This window comes from Zeus faber (assembly GCF_960531495.2).
Source record: "Zeus faber genome assembly, chromosome: 5".
In the NCBI taxonomy this organism is placed as follows: domain Eukaryota; kingdom Metazoa; phylum Chordata; class Actinopteri; order Zeiformes; family Zeidae; genus Zeus; species Zeus faber.
In genome coordinates, this window is record NC_137192.1 from 21619052 (window position 1) to 21639788 (window position 20737).

General features: G+C 42.0%; 1 protein-coding gene across 1 annotated transcript in view; it reads left to right on the forward strand.

The window, feature by feature from the left end:
* nav1b (neuron navigator 1b) overlaps positions 1–20737 on the forward strand; it is a 60372-nt gene that overhangs the window by 14827 nt on the left and 24808 nt on the right. Inside the window, exons 4-5 of the mRNA XM_080000900.1 lie at positions 5800–5902; positions 8163–8522. Coding sequence (XP_079857026.1) covers positions 5800–5902; positions 8163–8522 — 463 coding nt within the window. The remainder of the gene's footprint in view (positions 1–5799; positions 5903–8162; positions 8523–20737) is intronic.

The window sequence follows — 20737 nt, forward strand, 5'->3', positions numbered from 1 at the left end:
AAAAAAGGGTGGACTCAATCGTCTCTCGGGTGTCAGGTTAATCAAATTACAAATCTACATTTCCCACTGGAGACTTCAATTTCAACTCTTGCCAATTTTGTGTGACATGTTTCCAAAAATTATTCTTAACTGAACTGGTTATTACAATCCATCCAGGCTATCCAGTTTTACCACTGGAAGGTTGTTTGAATGGGGATTTTTCTCAGTTCTGCATGTTTGTAACACAAAGAAAGATGTGAATAACATTTGTGAATGAGGTTGGGTCAATTGCAAGTTGGAAAGTTAACAGTGAAGAACTTCACGGTACAGCTGTACATGGATACGTTTGCTAAAGAGATCATGTTAAAACAACAGTGTCTGGGTTTGTGATTACAACATGAGAAACAAGGAAGTTCAGTCTCAACGTACAAATCCTAATTTGAGGGAATGTTATTCTTTCCGCTGCCATCTAAATCAACCAGTACACCAGCAATCCTTGCATTGACAAACCAGGTTTGAAAGAGTGAACTGGCCTTTCACGCAGTTTGACAGGTTAATATTTGGAATTGACATATTAGTCAAGATAGAGGTCCAAATGTTTGAAATGCAGTTGCAGGACATGTCTCACCTGTCTGTCTGGGCTCTTAATGAATACACTTACAGTGATCTAATCTGTTTTCCATGCCTCATTAGTCCGCACGGGTGTCAGTCATATCTCACTAAATCCCTTATCAGTCACACTTATGGCCAAATCATCGAGTGTTTTGCTGCTTGTGAATTAGAAACCCTGGATTTGATGTGCTTCACTGTTGATTCAAATCCCAACTCAACTTTCTAAAAGCTGCACAGCACCACACCCAGGGCTGTTATTTAACCTCAGCAGTCTGTGCTTCACGCAAATGCATTTTTCTGTAGCAACGAAATGCACCAACTTCCATAGTGTTACAAATCAATTGAGTTTATTATTTCACAGAAAAGGGGGTATTCTCTGAATATATCCCCCCAGTGAATTATTAAACATAACTTCAAGAGGATAATCCAGTGCAGGCTGTTTAGAAGAGTGGTGTGCTTTTTTGAAGGGAAAATTCCCAACAAAATGAGCTTAAAAGTTTAACTATGTTAATGTAAAAGTACAGGAAGGCAGCAGAATGCTCCCAATGTGCGTACATTGGTTAACAAATAGGTCAATGACAAAAAGAGTTTGTTGAAGGCCAATGCTAATGAGGCCTCCTTCTGGACTCAACAATACTTTGTTTGGCTCATGCCATCTTCCGTAGATGGTACAGTGCAGTCGTCTTGCTTAATAAATACATCTATTCATACACCGCAGCGCATTCATAGATTGCATCAGTCCGCACACGCAACCTTCATTATAGAATTTATGAAGGATGTTTATTTATATTCTTTACACAGAGGGCCTTTTTGTTTAGTAGTATGGCATCCAGGGTGGCCAGCGTCCTGCGTTCAGAATCACTTTCTGAACTCAGTGCGCAACTTTGCCAACCATGGCAGAAAATGGGAACATCGCATACAGCACAACCCTGTCATCATAAGACTAGGCTGAAGATACTCTTTGTGACTTGGGTATAATCCCTTCTGCATGGGCCTGGTTTCAGCACCCTGTATTTAAGATCAATGTTACAAATTACTTGCAACTACTAGCTTGTCCAGCTTCTCATTCTCCCACAAAAGAGCAGCTTTTTCTGAACTGCTGCCCATTTTTTTCTTTTGAGTTTTCTTTTGAGTAACGGATAAGAATGTAAAATGAGAAAGCATCATATTCATCTTCTGATTTGCCTAAAATTCCGTTAGATCGGAGAAGTTGTAATTATAATCGTTCCAACCTATTTTGGTGCTGTTCCTCTGAAATACAATACATCACATACATAATACGTAATTTCTGTAAGAATGGCAGAGGAAAAGGGCAGTGGAAAATTACATTACCTCTGAACTCAGACAATGGTGGGATGAGGCCACTTCATGAGAAGAAAAAAATGGTGGAGGTCTGTCTGGCTCGCCTGCAACACTGGCCTTCAGCTATATAGAATATTATTGGTAAGGTATGTGGGACAAGCTGTGGGAAAAGTGGTCACACATGACAGTGTCCCAAGCAAAGGAAAATTAAATAGCATACTGTGCTGTGTGTTTGCCACGAGCTGAAAGGCTCGGAGAGAGTGACTCAGAAGTTTGACTGCGAGAGACTTCGGGGTGCGTCTTAAAACTATCGACCTATATTTCATCTACCCCAGACAAATTTCCTGAAAACACATGATGTTTGCTCAGTGTTCTGTGGCCTGCTCGGCCTTCTCCGCTCAGCCTTCTCCGCTCGGCCTTCTCCGCTCTGCTATTCTCAGCCTTTATAGCTCTCCTCAGTGTTGAGAAGTTTACTAAGAGCGGCAAGGAATCCACACATTCGTGCTGCAGTCCAGGCGATTAACCGGTGTGGGGTTTAAGAAATTACCCATGCACTCAAGAATGATTCTTTGTTTTGTTCCATTCTGATGCTGACAATATTGCAATATTGCATTATGAATGTCCACTGGGTTGTACTACAATATTAGACTGTACTCTCTAATTGAAAGGGATATTGTAATATATGGCTGTATTAATATTATTGTGATTTATTGAATCATGAACTTTTTATCGTGATGCATATTGTGTCGCCAGATTCCTGCCAACACACAACCTCCTTTGAGTCAGAAAACCTGATGTCATAGAGGCTGTTACTTCCATGTTTTGGTTTATTCCTTTTCACCAAGCGCTGGGCAATATTTTGTTATATTGATATTGTGATATGAGATATCTCTATCACACTATCATATTGTGATAGAGACTAGACTAGACGTGAATTTTGGTTAATCGTGATCGAGGTATATCGTGTCTTTGAGGCTGCATTACAGTAAAGTAATGCAAGTTTCTGAACTTCTTAGACTGTTGTGGCTGTTCTAATCAACAGCCTCTACCCGTTGGGTCATAACATCCACATTACTTTTCATTTTGTGTTATTTTTAAAGCGTGAAAGGTCTTCCCCAAAATATCATCAAATCATCGACATCATAGTATTCGTTGAAAAATATTGTGATATTTGGTTTTGTCAATATCGCCAAGCTCTGTAACAACCAGTGGTCTCTAGCGCTCCTCTATCCAGGGTACCCCCCTATTCAAATTTTTCTTAGCATTCTCTCTGAGTGTTCACACATCACTGCAATGCGGGCGACCGAATAAATGTCAATCACAGTTCAGGGACACACCACCCCGCATGGAAGATGCAAAGGATCACATGACTGGTCACATGACTCTCCCTCCTCTTTCAGTGCGTCAGCTCTAACCTTTCCATGAACAATTAGACCGCCTGCTGAGCTTCCCTACTTTCCTTCTCTACATATTTGGAGACAGTTATGCATAATTCAAAAGGAATCAGAGGAAACATATCCTGCTGGGGGTGCTGTCATCGCTTGAGATGCCTTCCGGTGTCTGAAGTAAAAGATAGGCCTCGAGCATTATTTCACTAAATGAATAGTGGAGTAATGTTTTTTGTGCACTGTTAAAACAGTGAACAGTCAACTATGACGTGAAGAGGCTGAGTGTAGTGAGTGATGATCTGAGAAGATTTTCTTTGATTTATTATGACCTTTTGATTTCTTTTTTTGACCTAACAACAGTATATACTGTATATATATGGTAAATTTGTGTTATAAGGTCATGACAGCCACACGCCGCCGCTGGAAACAGTATTTCAAAATAAAAGCACAACTTTGAAAGTTTGATGTGCTTCAAAGACAGTGGACGTACTGTATTGGCCACAGTCTACTCAAAAAGCACCCGTGACCCAATTGAATGACCCTGACTAAGTGGCAAAATTATAAACATATGAAGAAGTAAAAACAAAAATATATGACGATTTACAGTGACAGAAATGGACTTTTCCAACTTTTTGACAACCATCGATCCCTTATCGCAAGGCAACATTACTTTGCCTTTCAAGAAAAGTCAGTTGGACATTGTTATAAACATTGCTTCATGGGATACCTTTTTAAATAAAGCACATTTTTCCTTATCAGACTCCTGGGCCCTGTCAGCACAGAGAGATTGTGGGGAATTACGCATCTTAAGGAATGCTGCCAGAAAGTTACAGAGTTTTACTGGTTTCTATGCTGGTAGGTACCACGTGGACTAAACTGCCTACACAGACATTCCGATAAGGCCAATACCAACAAAGATGTTGCTGTTCTCCCTAAAGACATCCCGAGGAGACTTAGCAAGAGTTACCAAGAAAAATGTACAATTTAAATGTACAACATACTGGACTTGTATCCAGTGTATCTCTTTCTTAAATAGTGTCGATTAATTTCAGTATAGTAGATTATATTATAGATCTTTTAAATGTACATCCAAGGTAAACTATCTTCGTATATGTAAAGGTTGAAGTGCCAATTTCTGTCTGTGTGTGCGTTTGAAATGCAGCATAATTACGTTACACTGCATATGCCTTCTGCTGAGAATAAAATATTTGAGTTGTTTAACCCCCTGACACCCCCCGTCACCCTTCAGAAATTCAAGTGAATGTAATAATTATTTTTTGTTTTTTTTCCTTTGGGGTATTTCCTGCTTAGCCTTGCATCAGTTCCCTAGTGGTTTTCACACGGAGAGCGGTTTTCGAATTTATTACAGCTAATGATGCAACATACTTAACAAAATCACCCCATTTGATTTGACATGGTCATGAGCCAACGAATGTCCAGCACTCGTAACATGCAGCTGCCGTCACATTACGATTCTAACTTTTAATTCGATTACAGTTGTGCTTATGTCATCGCATGAGGACTGGACATTGGTGAATGAATTTCAAATTCTGTTTTACAGGGGAAAAAAATCCAATATGGTCTGTTGTCTAGTGTGCTGACAACGTCAGAAAGCATCCCCTCTGGTGGGCTATTTCAGCTACAGGCAACCCTCTCAGTGTTTCATGTCGCTGTGGTGAGATGGGAGTTTAGGGTGGGGTTACCATGGTGAGGCAGCCCGTGGAGTGAAATGTGCCTCGCATAATGAAATGATCATGCTTTCACCGTGTTACTCCAGTCGGACATATCATCCCAGTGCAGACACAAATACCACAGGCAGGCGAACACATCAACCTCTGCACATGGAAAGACAAAGACATGGGTCCGTGTGTGCACATGCAATAGAAGCTATAAGAATTTTGTAGTGGATGGTTCACCTAGTCATATGTAACCATGTGTAATAAACTGTGCAACATTCTATGATAACACAGTAATAAGTAAGACTTACCCATCCGTTATAAGCCCAGGCCATACTGTTGTATAGATATTATTATTTGGATTCATCATGTACAAAAATATCCAACTCTATTCATATTTGTATTTATACCCAGTCAATGCTCGCATCCTTACTGCCACGTGTCCCCTCTCGTAGCCTTTATTCGCAATTTATCTTTATGTGGCGCATAGAGCGCACTTTCTATATTCTGTCTGCAATATATTATACATGTATTTCTTGTTTTGCCTTCCTGTTCTATGGTACTGTCGGCTTTACAATGCATCAACTACAATAACAAATTCCCATATAAAAATGTACTAATAAACTGATTCTGATTCTATGAAATATATCTACATCTTTCCTTGGCTATGTACTGTATACTCACCTACCAGTGTAGTATCCAATGGAATATATACAGTATGTCAGTGTACCTACTGCTTCCTCACTACTGCCACCTTCTTAATAATACACACACCTCACCAACTACCTTGGATCAAAGTAAATGTTTTATGACTTATTGTTATGCATGGATTCACCCACCAGATCCAGAGTCTCAGAGGAAGAGGACGGTACAGAACGTCCTTGACCTACGACAGAACCTGGAAGACACCATGTCCAGTCTGCGCGGCTCTCAGCTCAGCCACAGGTAAGTCCAGTTCACCAGCACGCTGTCTCGTCTTCATGTGGTGAACCATGTCTTATCAACATGCGTTGATATCACCTCGCCCGTCACCGGATAGCAACTGCTGGTTTTGTCTGTTGTGATTTTGAAGCATGATACAAACATGTAGGCAGACTCAAGACGTTAATTTGAGAAATGTAATACATCCATACTCTCATGTGAACAAACTTGGATCAATATGTAACACAATCATGTGTAAGCAATGCTGTTCTGCTATGGACACCTTGAGAGTTTCCACCTTTTAAGCACTGGTAATCCTTGAACGGAACAGCTGTTTATGGGTCTTGGGCAAGACTTTATTCTGTGTGTCACCTTTGGTACTGATTTTGTTTGCTGAAATATATTAGCTGAAGACAAAAATGATCGTAAAACAATATACTCTGATTTTATTCATTATGGGCCTTGTAGAATGTGTTGAGTTATTGTTTTCATTGGTAAAACAAAGACACTTATAGATAATAAATCATTCAAATTCAGACAAGTCAATTATTTTGATGCAATTATTAATATCGACGTATTGACATTGACGTACTTAAGCCAACATTTGAATGATTGATTTATTGCCTATAAGGCAAGGCGAGGCAAGTTTATTTATATAGCACATTTTAACAAGGCAATTCAAGGTGCTTTACATAATACATTCAGCATCCTTTTGAGCATTCTTTTCCTGTAAATCTCTCAGCCCCTTTTGCCAGCAAACCTTTTTCAAACAACCACAGTGCAGTATAAATATATTTAACTGATATAAATGGAGCCCATGAGTTCAAAGAGGCTATCGAAGTAGCTCTGGGTAGAACATTGATTAATGTGGAAGTCATTCTGTATTCATGGACGGCCTTCCATGGCCTTTCATTTTGGCTTTCTCTTATCTCCACCTGGTGATGATGCACAATGCTTATCAATATCCAGGTTCTGCCGTGGACGGCTTTGAAGTGAACACTGCTGCAGTCCCTGGGCATATTCTACTTGGTGCCCACGCTACAATTTCATAACCTTGCTACAGGCGATTAATAGAAGCCCCAGAAACCTTATGCATCTTAAAGTTTCCTCCCTGATTCAAAATATGTTTGCGATTTTAAACAAAAATGGCGTGTGGATTTAAAAAGTCTTGATACCACTTTCCTAATATTGAAATATGGGTTATAATTATAAAGGAACATGCATTCAAAGAACTGGTTGAACTTGATGCCCATTCTCTCTCTCAGGACTCAGTGCTTCTCCCAATTCAGTGCTTCAGGTTGCTGTTGCTTGGAAGAGATTTTCCTTTCTTGTGCATTTCAACAGTTTTGGAACAACTTTTATTTTCTTGGCATGTTGTCTTGTAGACAACTTGTCATTCCCGCCACTTTTGATTCATCTAGGATGACACGCTAGGTGCTGTGCAATAATCTGTCATTGGTGTGGACTTCCTTCCTGAACAACAACAAATTCTGGAGTTGAAACACTCAGCTTCCATATTGATGAATTATCCATCAACAATGGATAAAAATACTTCCACTGTGGCAGCTGTTGCATTATTTATTTTTTGTGGGTTGTTGGAGCTAGTTATGCAATCTGCAGACAGCAGGAGAACCTCTCAGCCATCGTGAGGACATTTATAAATGTGACCCACTTATTGTAAAGGATCCAGGAAAACCCTGCTTCATGCCTGATACAGACTCATTTTTTGGGTTCAAGAGACCGGGTGCGTGTGTTTTGTAAGGTGCACATTCATGTGTCTTGTGTTTATTTTTTGTGTTTGTGAGTATATTTATTTGAGATTGCGAATGAGAGAAAGGGAGTAAGTGATGCTCCACTAACAAAAGTCATTATAGCACAACCCTCTGTTTGGTTGAGCTCTGAGATGCCATCCTTCTTTACTTTCTGAAGACTGAAGGGTCCAACTTTCGTAACTGGGTCAACAGCGACTGAATGTCACCGTTGATTTCTTTGAAGGTCTGCTGACAATAAGAGGATACAATGTGTGGCCATTTCTTTTTTTTCCTTCTGTTGTAGGTATTGCTTTACCGAGCAGAACTGCATTGTGTATGATCTCAATGTCATTTCTGTTTCCTCTGTTGGCAATGTTAAGGACACAGGGATAGAAGCCTCTGGTGTTTGGAGTATTTTATTGACCACATTTCTTGACAAGCGTGCCAGCTAAATGTGCACAAAGCCAAAATGTGTACAATGCCAAATGAGGAGCTAACGCACGGTATCATCTGCTGTCTCTGTCTCTCTCTAGTTGTCTGGACAGCAGCAACGTGGGCTACGACAGTGATGAGACCAACGCTCGAAGTATGTCCAGCCTCTCCAACCGTTCATCGCCCCTTTCCTGGCGCCACGGTCAGTCCAGCCCCCGTCTTCAGGCGGGCGATGCGCCCTCCTCCACGGGCAGCGTGTACACGGGGGGTAAGCTGGGCTCCCAGTACACCGCCCATACCATGCCCGCACGCTGCTCCAGCCGCCTCAACAGCACCTCCCGTATTGAGCTCATCGAGGGCCTGGACGTGGACGATGCCGACCTCAAGTCTGGTTACCTGAGCGACACGGACCTCCTGGGCAAGGGCCCGCCTGACGACGATGACGACAACTTGGCTAACGGGTAAGTAAACCCATTAAGATAATCACAGATTTGATCATTGTGTTCGCTTGACAATAGCATTTGATTGGCCAGAGCTGACTTTGCTGGATTCTTGTCATAAGCTTCTGCACCAAGGTACAGGATCTCAGTGAGGAACCATTCAACCTCGGGACTTTCTTAATCAGGATGCTTTGCTACTTTGCATTGAACGTTGTACTACAGGTTCTGGCTTTCCATTGTATTTGATAAAAATAGGGAGGAGAAGCAAGTCCCCCCAAAAAAGCAGTGACTGAACCAGCTAGTTTTTAAAAATGGAGGTTAGTGTGCTTGATAATTCTTGCCTACCTTGTGTTTGACCAATTGAAGTTGTTCAGAACTTCAAACTCCACCTTAAATGTTCCCGTTCCCGTGAAAAGTGCCACCTCGCCTGTCAGAATTTCATTGGGACCGAGAACTATCCAAGGCAAACTAATGGTACCTGAAATGGTTCCTGTGGTGGAAAAGTCCTGATAGAATACCGCATTTGGACTCTGAACAGGGTGGTCTCTTGCAGTAATTTGCTTTTGGACATTTGTGGTTTGCATTTCGTCTTATTGGCAAGGTAAACACTACACAAATACATTCCAGCTTTAGAGCAGGTGAAAATGTCCCCCGAAGCATCCTATCCTCTTGAACACAAACAACAAGCAACAAGTTTTGCAGCTTTTGGTGGAATTCAAAGGTTTCAGCTTGCGACTCGTGCTAAGAGAACAACTATCAAACGGCTTTTATCGGCGGTATGTCTGCAGCAGACTTCTTTTAATTCTTGCTCTTCAAGGATATCTCAAAGTACCCATGTCACTGTCTCTCAAGCGGCTGTTTTTGCAGACTCACCGCATTTGAATCATCGGATCTCAGTTTTAGAAAAAAACGTCTTCTCCTCCGACTGATAGTTTAATAGTTTTGAAGGTGATGATATCAGTTTCTGATGACGCTCTGCCCAAGCTGATGTTCGGCAGCAAGTGGAAGAGGGGAACAGGGAGAGGTGGCAGAATCCAGGCCAGCGCTCTGGTGTCTCTGGTGTGATTTGTGTAGCTTTATCGCTGCGGCACATGCAGTGGGATTTAGGCCGAGCTAGTCACTACGCCTAGTAGTCAGCTGACGTTCGTACTACGCACTGCACTGTGTCAAGGCAAAAGAAAAGAGATGAGTTATATATTTTAAACTGAGGAGGGGAAATTAGGGCAGAGTGGTGGAGAAGGTGAAATGGAACTGGGCTTACTTCTTAAGAGAGGTCTTTAAAGAACAAAGGAAGCTAGAGTCCAACCCTAACCTGACCCAAATCTTCAAGCCAGCAAATGTTTAAAATAAACAATAGATCTTTTTTTTCCTCTTGTGGAAAATGTACTGGTCTATAAGTGTGTGTAACGCTGTTCAGCGAGCCTCAAGAAAATGTCTTCAACAACATTTCTTTGACGCAAGAGCAATAATTTATTGAAATGGAAATTTTCAACAAAATTGAACAATGTATTTTTGTTTTGTTTTTTTACCGCTTTGGCAGAGCAGATAATTAATAAGTTAATTAGGGTGATAAACAAGCAAACTAGAGTGTGTTGAACAGAAATAAAGCACTGAAGCAGCGAGAGGTAGACAAGATCAAAGAGCGTGACACTGATAAGGTCAGGATTTACCAGGGATTATTTTGTTTTAGCCTATTCCTAACCATAACATCCATGAACTGTCCATCCATTTTAATCTGCTCCGCCCCCCCCCCACTCCCTATCGCTGCATCAGTTGCCATGGATATTCAAAGGAATGCTATATTAGTGCACGCTTGGCAGGGCGGGAGGGGGTTCATCTCTTTTTAATATCCCTGCAGGGATCCACAGATGCTAATCTGCTGACGAGCACATTTAAAAAAAAAATGTCTCATCATGTTGGGTGTTTTCCCAATCCCACCCATGTCGGCGTGGGTTTCAAGGTGAATGTAAGAACCTCCTGGCCCCCCTTTTGTCTACCAGCGCTGTCGATGGGTTATTCTCTCGCGCGCACGCACGCACGCACACACGCACACACAGACAGGATTCTATTGAATGGGTCTTGGGAAATGGGAAAAAACTATCCATTTCCCCAAGTTAAATATACAATTAAAGATGATAAAATCCAGAAACACAAATAAACACTTGAGGTTATTATTAGTTTGACCTTGAATAGGACACATTCCTGTACGTGCCTCATTCAGCAATGTGAGGACTCTTAATTCCCTCTCTCAATTTGTTTTCTGTCCCTACATATCCAAACATACATAACCATAACAAAGCACATCATCTGTGCATCCCCCCCTTAACACAGACATACGCACTCTTACACACCCACACCCACAGTTGAGCTCCCTGAGAACCATTTGCCACCCTCTCTTGAAAATAGATCACCCTCCTCCTGCGTATCCATGGAAACGTGCTGGAAATCGACTGTAGGAATAGGTGCAATTTCTGCTCACGGTCGTCTGAAGCCCTGATTCCTAATACGCTGCTAGTGGTTTGCAAAGAGAGCCCTACTGTAATGAGGTCCTTTCCAAAGACTCCTTTTTAACTCTATCTGGGACGAAATGTCCTCAATTTGACATTCCCCCTCTGAGTGAATGTATTGCATTGATATTAGGTAGAAAAGGAAAAACCTCAGATGGTGATTCAGTAATTCATTCATTCATTCATAACCTTTATTTAAATCACCAGAAAAGACAGTGAGGCACTCAGATCTCTTGATGTTTGTCCTGTTTTTTATGTTGCCGCCTTTAAGCAAAATGGGATGCCAGCTAGCAGTGTCATGTCTAGTGAGCTTGTACAAACTGGCCCATTAAACACGATGGCTGCACTTTTAGAGGACTAACCTATTGATCTACAATTAGTCCCTGCCCACAGACATTTAAAAATGAGGTGCTTGGAGGCGTCGGTTTGTCTGCTTTTTCTTGTCCTATTGCACAATCTATTGAACATTAAATCATTGTTCTTGTTTTGTTCTCAATAAGACGTACAGTGCGAGTCTGTTCCAATTGCTCCATTATTTATTGTCAGCATTAATGCAAACGCTGGAGTGTATGAAATGCAATTCATGCAACTGGAGTAGAGATCTGACACACAATTTAAATGGCAATATTTCTCTGTAGCCATGTCTCCCATTTAATTAGCCCTAGTTTTAAATGTCTGCGTTAAATGTCAGCTGGGCTATAATGGCGCAAAGTGAGGCGCCCTGGTCACCAGTGTGGTTGTTCAACCATGGCGAACAATATGGCCACTCCTCCAGTGATTGAACAGCCGCCTTTTAGGTCCTGCACCAAACTTATTATGGCCTACCATTTAGCTAAGACTACCTCTAAAGAGCGATGTTTTTTTGACCAGGAATAATAACCGTTTCCTGTGGTTTCAGCCTTCGTGCCACATACTGGCATGGAATAAGCATTGCTTTTATATTATTTTATTATTGCATTATATAACATTGTTCTGGGTACATTTATGAATATAAGTAGAATGCAAATCAAATCTTGGATTATTTTTACATTGATATAATGACAATTACCAAGGGGATTGATGAGGGAATACACGATTATGTTACAGACAAGCATTAAGGAAAAAACAGATTTGCTCCAAAAATAATAAATATCAATTGTTCCTCTAGAAGAGTGGACAATGTACATTGTCAATATGTGACGTTGATTCGTTGATTAGAGCTTTGGTCAGCCACAGTATGGAAGCCTGGGGTATATCAGCTGCAGTGTTTCCCCAAGTAGTTGATAAATTATATCTTTCCCATTGACATCTGACTATGTGCCGGCTAGTTTCATGTTTTAAATCAAGAGAAGGAATTAGAAGATGATTCGGGCCAAACAGAAGAACATCTTTGTCAGACATAGACAGATTTCCATATTGTGTCATCATGGGTAGACCGTGCAGGATCTATCTTGGCTTGGATTTTCCCTTTCCTCCAAAAACATTTCCAAAACCTGTTTGGTCCAGTCTCTTGACAATCAAGCGAATGGCTTTCATCACTTGGTTTTGTTTCCAACAGCTTGTTTAAATTGAATGGAGAGCAGACACTGACAGACACTCGGCTTTAATGGAAAGCTATTGATGATGGAGAAGGCTCAGAGGCATTCCATTACAGAGGTTTCCCTGTAAATCACGTATTGCGGGAGAAGGGAAAGGGTGCTGATTTGGTAAACAGAGGCCTTTATTACAACAAATCACTACGTGTAATGCACTGGGGCGGAGGGAGGAAATATTGGGAGTCATTGCGGTGGCATCTGGGGCTCGCGCCAAGCCGAGCCATGTTCTCGCAGCGGAGCGGGGGAAAGCGAGGCTGGTGCTGCAGCATCACGCCTTTGATCATGCAGCAACGTGGCTCGAGATGTGCTGCCATGGCAACCATCTTCCACTGACCCACTGACAGGCTGCCTTGTGTGTCAATGTGTGAGCTTCTGATGAGCTGTGTGTGTGTGTGTGTGTGTGTGTGTGTGTGTGTGTGTGTGTGTGTGTGTGTGTGTGTGTGTGTGTGTGTGTGTGTGTGTGTGTGTGTGTGTGTGTGTGTGTGTGTGCGCGCTATACATTGGCTGGGTGTGCTTTTGTGTCTGTGTGTATTTATGTGGAAGGAAGGTGGGGCTGTCAAGTGTACATGTACTTACATGTATTTGTATTATGTGTGTGTTTGTGTGTGTGTGTGTGTGTGTGAGAGTGCTAGTTAAACCAAGAGAGCAAGCCAAAGACAGAAGCGCAGGAAGAATGAGAGATTGCTAAGAGATAGGTGCAGAGGCTTTGTGTGCCAATTAATTCTACTGTTGCCTGATTGGTTTTGTGGTAGTAAGATTTTTGGCTGCATCGTTAGCTTTGGTGTTTCCTCCAGAAGGCTTTGTGTTGCAAGCGTCAATGTTTGGCGACAAAATCACAGTTATCTCTGTGGAATCAAATGTCAGATGTGATGAACCTGCTGTTTTAAATGGCCATACCGCCCAGACAGTGGATTTAATGTGTGCTGTTCTGTTTAATCAGTGACTGAGCAAGGAGTTATTTGCCCGCAGGTTTCCGTAGATAAGATAGATAAGACTTCCTTCTGGCCATGTAATTTCCATGGCAACTGGATTAAAACTGCTTGTGTGGAACCCAATTACCTCTTAAGGCTTCTATAGATTGAAATTCCTCCCAGCCTTGTGCATGGAAACTGTAAATATCAACATACACATAAGGCATGAGAGACTGTGCAGAAGTCATCTGATCATGAACCCGTGCCGCTGAGGTCTGCCTTCAATTTCCCTTTCCTGCCCGATTTGGACTCCTCTGTCGGCACCGACTGCCTTCCTGACCAGTGAAGCCTCCCTAGTTTTTCTTTTGGCCCACTTAAACCCGTCCGCATGATGATTGTGTCCGGGCCTCTTTGGCTTGGTCCTTTTGAGACGCTGCAGAGATTATAGTTTAGCAGGAGCTGCGGCTAGGGGTCACTTCTTTATGGGCTGTGGCTCGGTGAGGAGAGAGAGGCATATTTCCTTTGGGGAGATTTACACCCCTCAAAGTATGTGCACACGCCACATTCACACAGTGTAATTTTCTATTGTGCAGAAGATTACCAAAATAACCGAGGTTGAATTGCGTTTAAAGGACTGAGTTTTAGCCCATTTCCTTTTACGGCATGCACATTTTATAATACCCCTGAGCATTTTCCTGATGATAGCTCACATTTTTGGATTTGTAATATTGTCTCGATTTTCTTGCTTTGGGAAATTCTAACTAGTTAGTGATCTACCTTACAAGTCTCCTGGTCCCACTGGAAATGACAGTAACACATATTTTTGTCAAGGTACTTCATTTTGCATTATCTGGTATTTATCTGGTATAATTATATTTTAAAAAGCGCCATTGCTTTAAAAAATGCAAAATATGGCAAATTATATGTTACTGTAATTATCAGGAGATCATTTTATGGTGTTCTTACGATATGATTTCTCTTAAAAATAAATGTAAATAGGGACTATGTGAAAAAAATAAAATAATAACTGGGCTCAAACTAAATTTGACACCGGTATGACCTGTAATGACAAAATAAAATTACCATATCTATCAAGAGTGTGTATACAGTACTAACAAGAAACGCCCACACACACAAAAACACACACACGCACACACACACACAAATACACACTCCTGCACACACAGAGAAGTGTAAAAAGCGAGCGTTCCACCACATCTGTATCCAATGTATGTCCGCTTCGCCGCCCTGGAAGTGTCGGCTGGTGCAATACTGGATCTGGGCGGCCAGACCAAAGCCAAACCCACCACCACCTTCTTTTATGTGAATAATGGACCAGTCATTACTGTAGCTCCCCGTGGGGGCTTTGGGGGTGTGAATCATCCCCGTATCCTAGAGGTGACGTGTGCTCCTCGCTTTCGGGGGTCTGCGTGTGGTCGTCTGGGTGTGCGTTTATTTGACCTCACCACACTGAGTTAATTCCCGGTGGAAACTGTGATACAACTAGTGTTTTGTGTGGGGTTAACATTTGGTTTGATGTAGTGTACTGTAGCATGAAATTTAAGACTCTTCCTTTTAGGACTCTTAATAACCGTGATATATCACATCTGTTTGAAGGTGCTACACGGAACTAGAAAATATGTCCTTGGATCAGATCAGTGTCAATATTAGGCAGAGAATCCCTTAAAAATCCAAGTTTAACAAATGTAACCCATTTTTTAGATAGGTAGTATAGATAGATAGATAGATAGATAGATACTTTATTCATACCAGGATGGAAATTGTGAAAAAAAAAGTTGTTTTTTTGGGTTTTTTTTTTTAAGTAATCCAATGACTCTGTACATAACTATTGAATTATCTACTGCATTTTAAATGTGGCTTATGTCTTTTGGAGTCTTTTCATCTCTGTACTCGCTAAGGCTTTGCTTTACGCTGGAGCTCTTTCATCCATTGAGATGAACCAAGTCAGATCTGTGAAGCTGAACCTGAGCCCATGTGTCACTGCCTAGAAAAGGGAGTGAGAAGCAGGAAGTCTGCCGTGAATTCTCCAGTAGGCGAACTTAGTAAAATTGTAGTCAGTGTACTCCGGTTTCTCCAAACCCCCACATGCATCAGTTCTGTTGTGGCGTCTTTATGGAAAAGCTTTCTGTCTGAGGCTGATGGAGACCGTCTACATAATTCCCAGATGAGCAACCCAATGACAGAGTCCATTTTCTGGGGCGACTCGAGTCTCCGATGCATCTCAGACCCATTTACTGTACCACTCAAAAGGTAGCACAATTATTTTGGCCTTACCACAGTCCGGCTCAGTGCTGCTCAAAATTACTCAACGATCTGTGATCTGCTGGAGCGATCCACTGCATGCAATTTTGTGTATTTGTCTCATCGATTGAACAAAGGGCTTAAATTGACATAAAGCACTGAACAGCAGGATGCTTTTCAGTGGCTCCAATCAATTCTAACACTGTACAAACCCATTGATTGGATTCAGAAGGTATTCCAGTCTGCCACTAGTAACAAAGGACCTGAATTCCAGTGAAGTACGGTGAGCCTCCAAAAGCCTTAACTGTAACCGTGAGCTCTACTGTACATTTATACAGGTCACAATGTGCAAATTGCAGCTCGGAAAATCCCAATTATGGCTTAATGTGCCCTCTACTGGATATTGCTTGTCATTGCACCACATCGAAACAAAAGAGTGGATTATTATGTCAGCCATTTAGAATTTAAATATGGTATGGATGGCTAAGAATGAGTACAATTCAGGGGCTTTGTGTAAAGTTTGGGCATAAATTGACATATATTGCCTCATAATGCACGGTAAGAAATGCTAATAATATCTTATGATAGTTTAGCCTTTTCTCTGATTCATTTTAGAAAAAATGGGAACGATGTCACCTAGAATGATGTCATATATATATATATATATATACACATACATACATACATACATACATACATGCACACAGTATAATGTAGTATAGAAAGGTTGAATATTTAGATAGATACAGAGAATTTGGGGATTTTTGCTGTACAATCTAATCAAATAAACCGGATTATATATATATATATATATATATATATATATATATATATATTTTCATTGTTGCTGGCTAATATAAAAACAGTTCAGAGTGCTTGAGACCTGGTGGTGCTGCAGCCCTACAGCACATGTAGTGACCAGAGCAGGCTGATATATTAATAGACCAAAGGACGGCAGTAAAGTCAGAGCAAGCCTTCAGGCTGCTAACCTCAATAGAGACGACTGCACGGCATTGTAACTTAAACTTTTATTACGTTCCAATACCCACGCAATAGTGCATTTGGGAAAAAAAAAATGTTTTTAATGCCTTGGGTCGATGACCTTCCAGCTATAAGCAAACGTGAGGAGGATGTTCCGGAGCCGGCCAGGTGTTTGTATGGTAGCCCTTGAGACTGTAGCAGTGATAAAGTACTGCCTAAACAAACCTGACGTGACTGGACGGGACGCTCTGGTTATCAGTGAAGACCTGCGAGGCGATACAAACCTCCCGTGGAGGTGACGGGCTGTAGGGATGGAAAAAATAGACAAACAAAAGACTCTGACTTTCATTACGCTCACTACATATCAACATTAATGCCCCTCTAGGTGGTTTCAAAGTTTTAAGCCCTTCATGTTTTGTCAATAGAATAGTTCATGAGAAGTTTAAAACATGATTAAATACGATTTTTGACTCTTGGTGGTGGTGGCGGGGGTAGGGTTGTGTGCTTTGTTCTCGTGTTACAATATTAGTTTTTTCTGGAGGGCGGTGGTGATTAAATTAACCCCCAACCATACGTTTTGACTGAAAATAAATCAAGCTTTAATCAGAACCACACTTTTTTTTTTCCCAAGGATGTAGACTGGGTGTGGAGTCCATAGCAGGAGATGTTGGTTTACATTATGCTGACCTGGTGAGGTCATCCCCATGAGGCCATTCCTCTGCTAATGAGAGGAGGAGGAGGAGGAGGAGGAGGAGGAGAGCAGGACGGAGGTTTTCCAACAAGCCTCACTGGAGGTCCTGTCTCATCTCACCCTTTGTGGTCGGCTTTAATGTGATTTGAGCCGTACCTTTTTTAAGAACTTTAGTTTTTTTTCCCCCTTCTTTTTTTTTCTGTTCGGCCCTCAGATCGTAATTTATGTTCCCCCAGAAAGCCAAATCAAACCTACAAATCATAAGAACACGCAACAGGATTTATTCCCCCTTTTTTTAATGTTTTTTCAACTTCATAGCATAGGAGGATAGATGTTCAATTCCTTTGAGAGCTGGTTTTGGATTTTTTTCCTGTAGAAATAAAGATTAATTTAAATTGTCATAGCCAGTCAAAAAAAGCTTGATATAAAGAAATAACACAACTTTAAGTTCATTGATCATTCATTTATATGATTGATACAATTGAAAATTCCTGAAAATATGAAAAATGGTAGTTTTTAGTCTAATAGTAAATACTGTACTTTCTGTATAAACACGTGTGGAGAAATAGGAAGAGGAGCTGGGTAAGCTGACATATTTAACTGATCATGACTTTGAGAACACAAAGGTTCGACATCGTCACGCTAATTATTTTCTTTTCGCTTGTTGATTGTCCGTCAAGTACTGTACAGGAAGTATTAATCAAGGGAAGTCAGTTTAAAACTTTTCTGTGCAGTCCAAGATCATACATAGAGTTCTTACCGTGTGTGTGTGTGTGTGTGTGTGTGTGTGCGCGCGCATGCATGCATGTTCGCGCGCACGTGCGTGTGTGTGTGTAAATTCTAGGATTTGGACCCAGCAGAGCAGCAGCTGTTTGTCATCAGAGGGGGGATTGAGGGGTGTGTTCAGTCTGGTCTCTCTCTCTCTCTCTCGCTCTCTCTCTCTCGCTCTCTCTCTCTCGCTCTCTCTCTCTCGCTCTCCCTCTCTCTCTCTCCCTCTCTCTCTCTCTCTCTCTCTCTCTCTGAATGGGGAACATGGGTTCACTCTCTGGTGGGGCTTCAGATGGACGGACGCAGACTCAGACACTGAGCTCACGATCTGCACGTCACGTTGCGCACTGATCTGAGAATATTACAAATGAGCTTGATCCGCAAAGTGCCTCCTCTGCAGTCGGTGCCAAGAGCAAGAAGGACACTTCTCCTCACACCAAGGTAATTAGAAAAACATAGATTCCACACATGGTCTTTAGCCATCATTTAGCAGGTCTTGGGGCTCTTGGGTCTTTATTGGGGGATTTAAACTCATAATTCTGCTCTCAGTCAGACCTGCAGTTCAAGAAGCTACGTTTTGAATTGTATTCTCCGTTCTTATGTTTTTCTAGCCGGATGTTAAACTTAAAAGGTTGTTTGGCACAACACTAACACATTTTGTTCCTGGTGGACGTTGTGTTTCGTCAGCGACAGCTCTGGGGTTTCTCCCTCTGAAGATGTTCATCCTTATTGTCCTTCACGAAGGTCCTTCCTCTCAGCATTTAGGGATGCTTTGAATTTGCAAGGTCGGAGCTGTTGCGCTGAACCGGGCGTTCCCAAACTGAGGGTATGCGACCCCCTTAGGGGTCCCTGAAGGAAGGGCAGTGGTCTGCAGGAAAATGTTGTTGTTTTTTCAACAATGAAGGTGAATCTCCATTTTTAAGATTCCTAGTTTACATTTACACGACAGTTTATTACAATCTTTGTCTTTTCTTTTTTGCTCTTGTTTTTTGGGGTGGAGTGTGTGTTTGTGTGTGTGTGTGTGTGTGTGTGTGTGTGGGGGGGGGGGGGGGGGGGGGGGTTGCAGACTCCATTCCAAGTTTTGAATACAAAAAAGTATCTTGAAGCAATTGTAATGATCCCCAAACTATCCCACCCCATCAAAATTTCCACAATCTTTCAAACAAAAACATTTTCTCGGCAACCAAATTAAAATAATAGCATGAACTCACAAATCAAACATAAGTTTGGATGCCCGCCACAGAAAACAAAATTGTTAATTGCCAGCCTGTGAACAACATATGTACTTGGTTGAGTTATTCCAACTCTGTCCTCGACTGAGTTTCACCGACAGTTTTGCTTGTAATTCCATCAGCCCAGAACCTCCTGGCTCTTCTCGGGTTAACACCCCTCTGGGGCTATTCGCAATGGGCTACATTGATTCATCGCTGTCCCGATGAACAACGGTGATTTTGTTCAAAACTGCCGAGTTCACTGGAGCCTCCGTTTGAGCAATAAATTATATCATTATTTATTAGGGCTGTTTCAAAAATGTAAAGAAATTACATAGGATTTTCTTTTACCCCTTTTTCTTGGCTAACTGAGGTAAGCATTTGCTCTCATCCTAAACCTTCAGGGAAAAGACTAAATTGAACATTTTCAACTCGGACAGGGATTATGTGCAAACACTGTACAAATGCTACTTTATGGCAGAGGCTGGCATCCAGAATCCTCATCCTCATCTCTGTTTTAAACTAAGCTACAGCCATGCATGTTATTAAATTCAACTGGCTCTGCTCCGTCAGAACTTCTACGGACTGTTTTTGTCTCCTGGTACTTTCCTACACGGCCCTGAGCTCCATGCATCTGCTAATTGCAGACTGTGAACCCACAAAGAGCAATTTCAACCCAGTGTGGAGAAGTCGAGAGAAAGGGAAGCGATCTCCTGCAGCAGCAGTGACTCAGCTTCACGGTGTCCTCTTCATCTTCGTACCTTTCCACTCTGCCACCCTTTTTTGGTGCGATTGCTACCCATGGTTGGCCCGTTCGCATGATTGGGATTGGCAACCATTTTAACTGGACTCGACTTTGAGCTCTCTAGAAATGTTGCCCGCGGCTCCCGATTGAGTCATGCTCGTCTCAAGGATGGAATGATTTCACAGACTCTTCGATTTCATCCTGTCCTCAGACCCCCTTAACTTGATTTCCCCTCCTTTGAACTTTCACTTGAAAGTAGACCACACGTCTCATTCAACTGCACAAAGGGGTGGGAGCTACATTTCAAATTCATTATTTTTCAAATCCACTCTGGGACTCTGTGTCGCCCAGAAAATCTACTGATGTCGACGCTGGTGACGCAGTCGAGCTTTTCCTGGACCGAGATGGGGCTTCCTCCCCATATGTCAACCTTCCTCACATTTGGGGGGCAATCTGGCGGCTGCAGATTCCGGGCCCAGGATGAGGATGGGGGTGTGAAGGAGAAGGAGGGTGAAGCCAAGTGTCGTGGAGGGTGTTGAAGGCTGTCTGCTCCTACAGGCAGCTGCCATTGTGTTTCCCCGTCGTC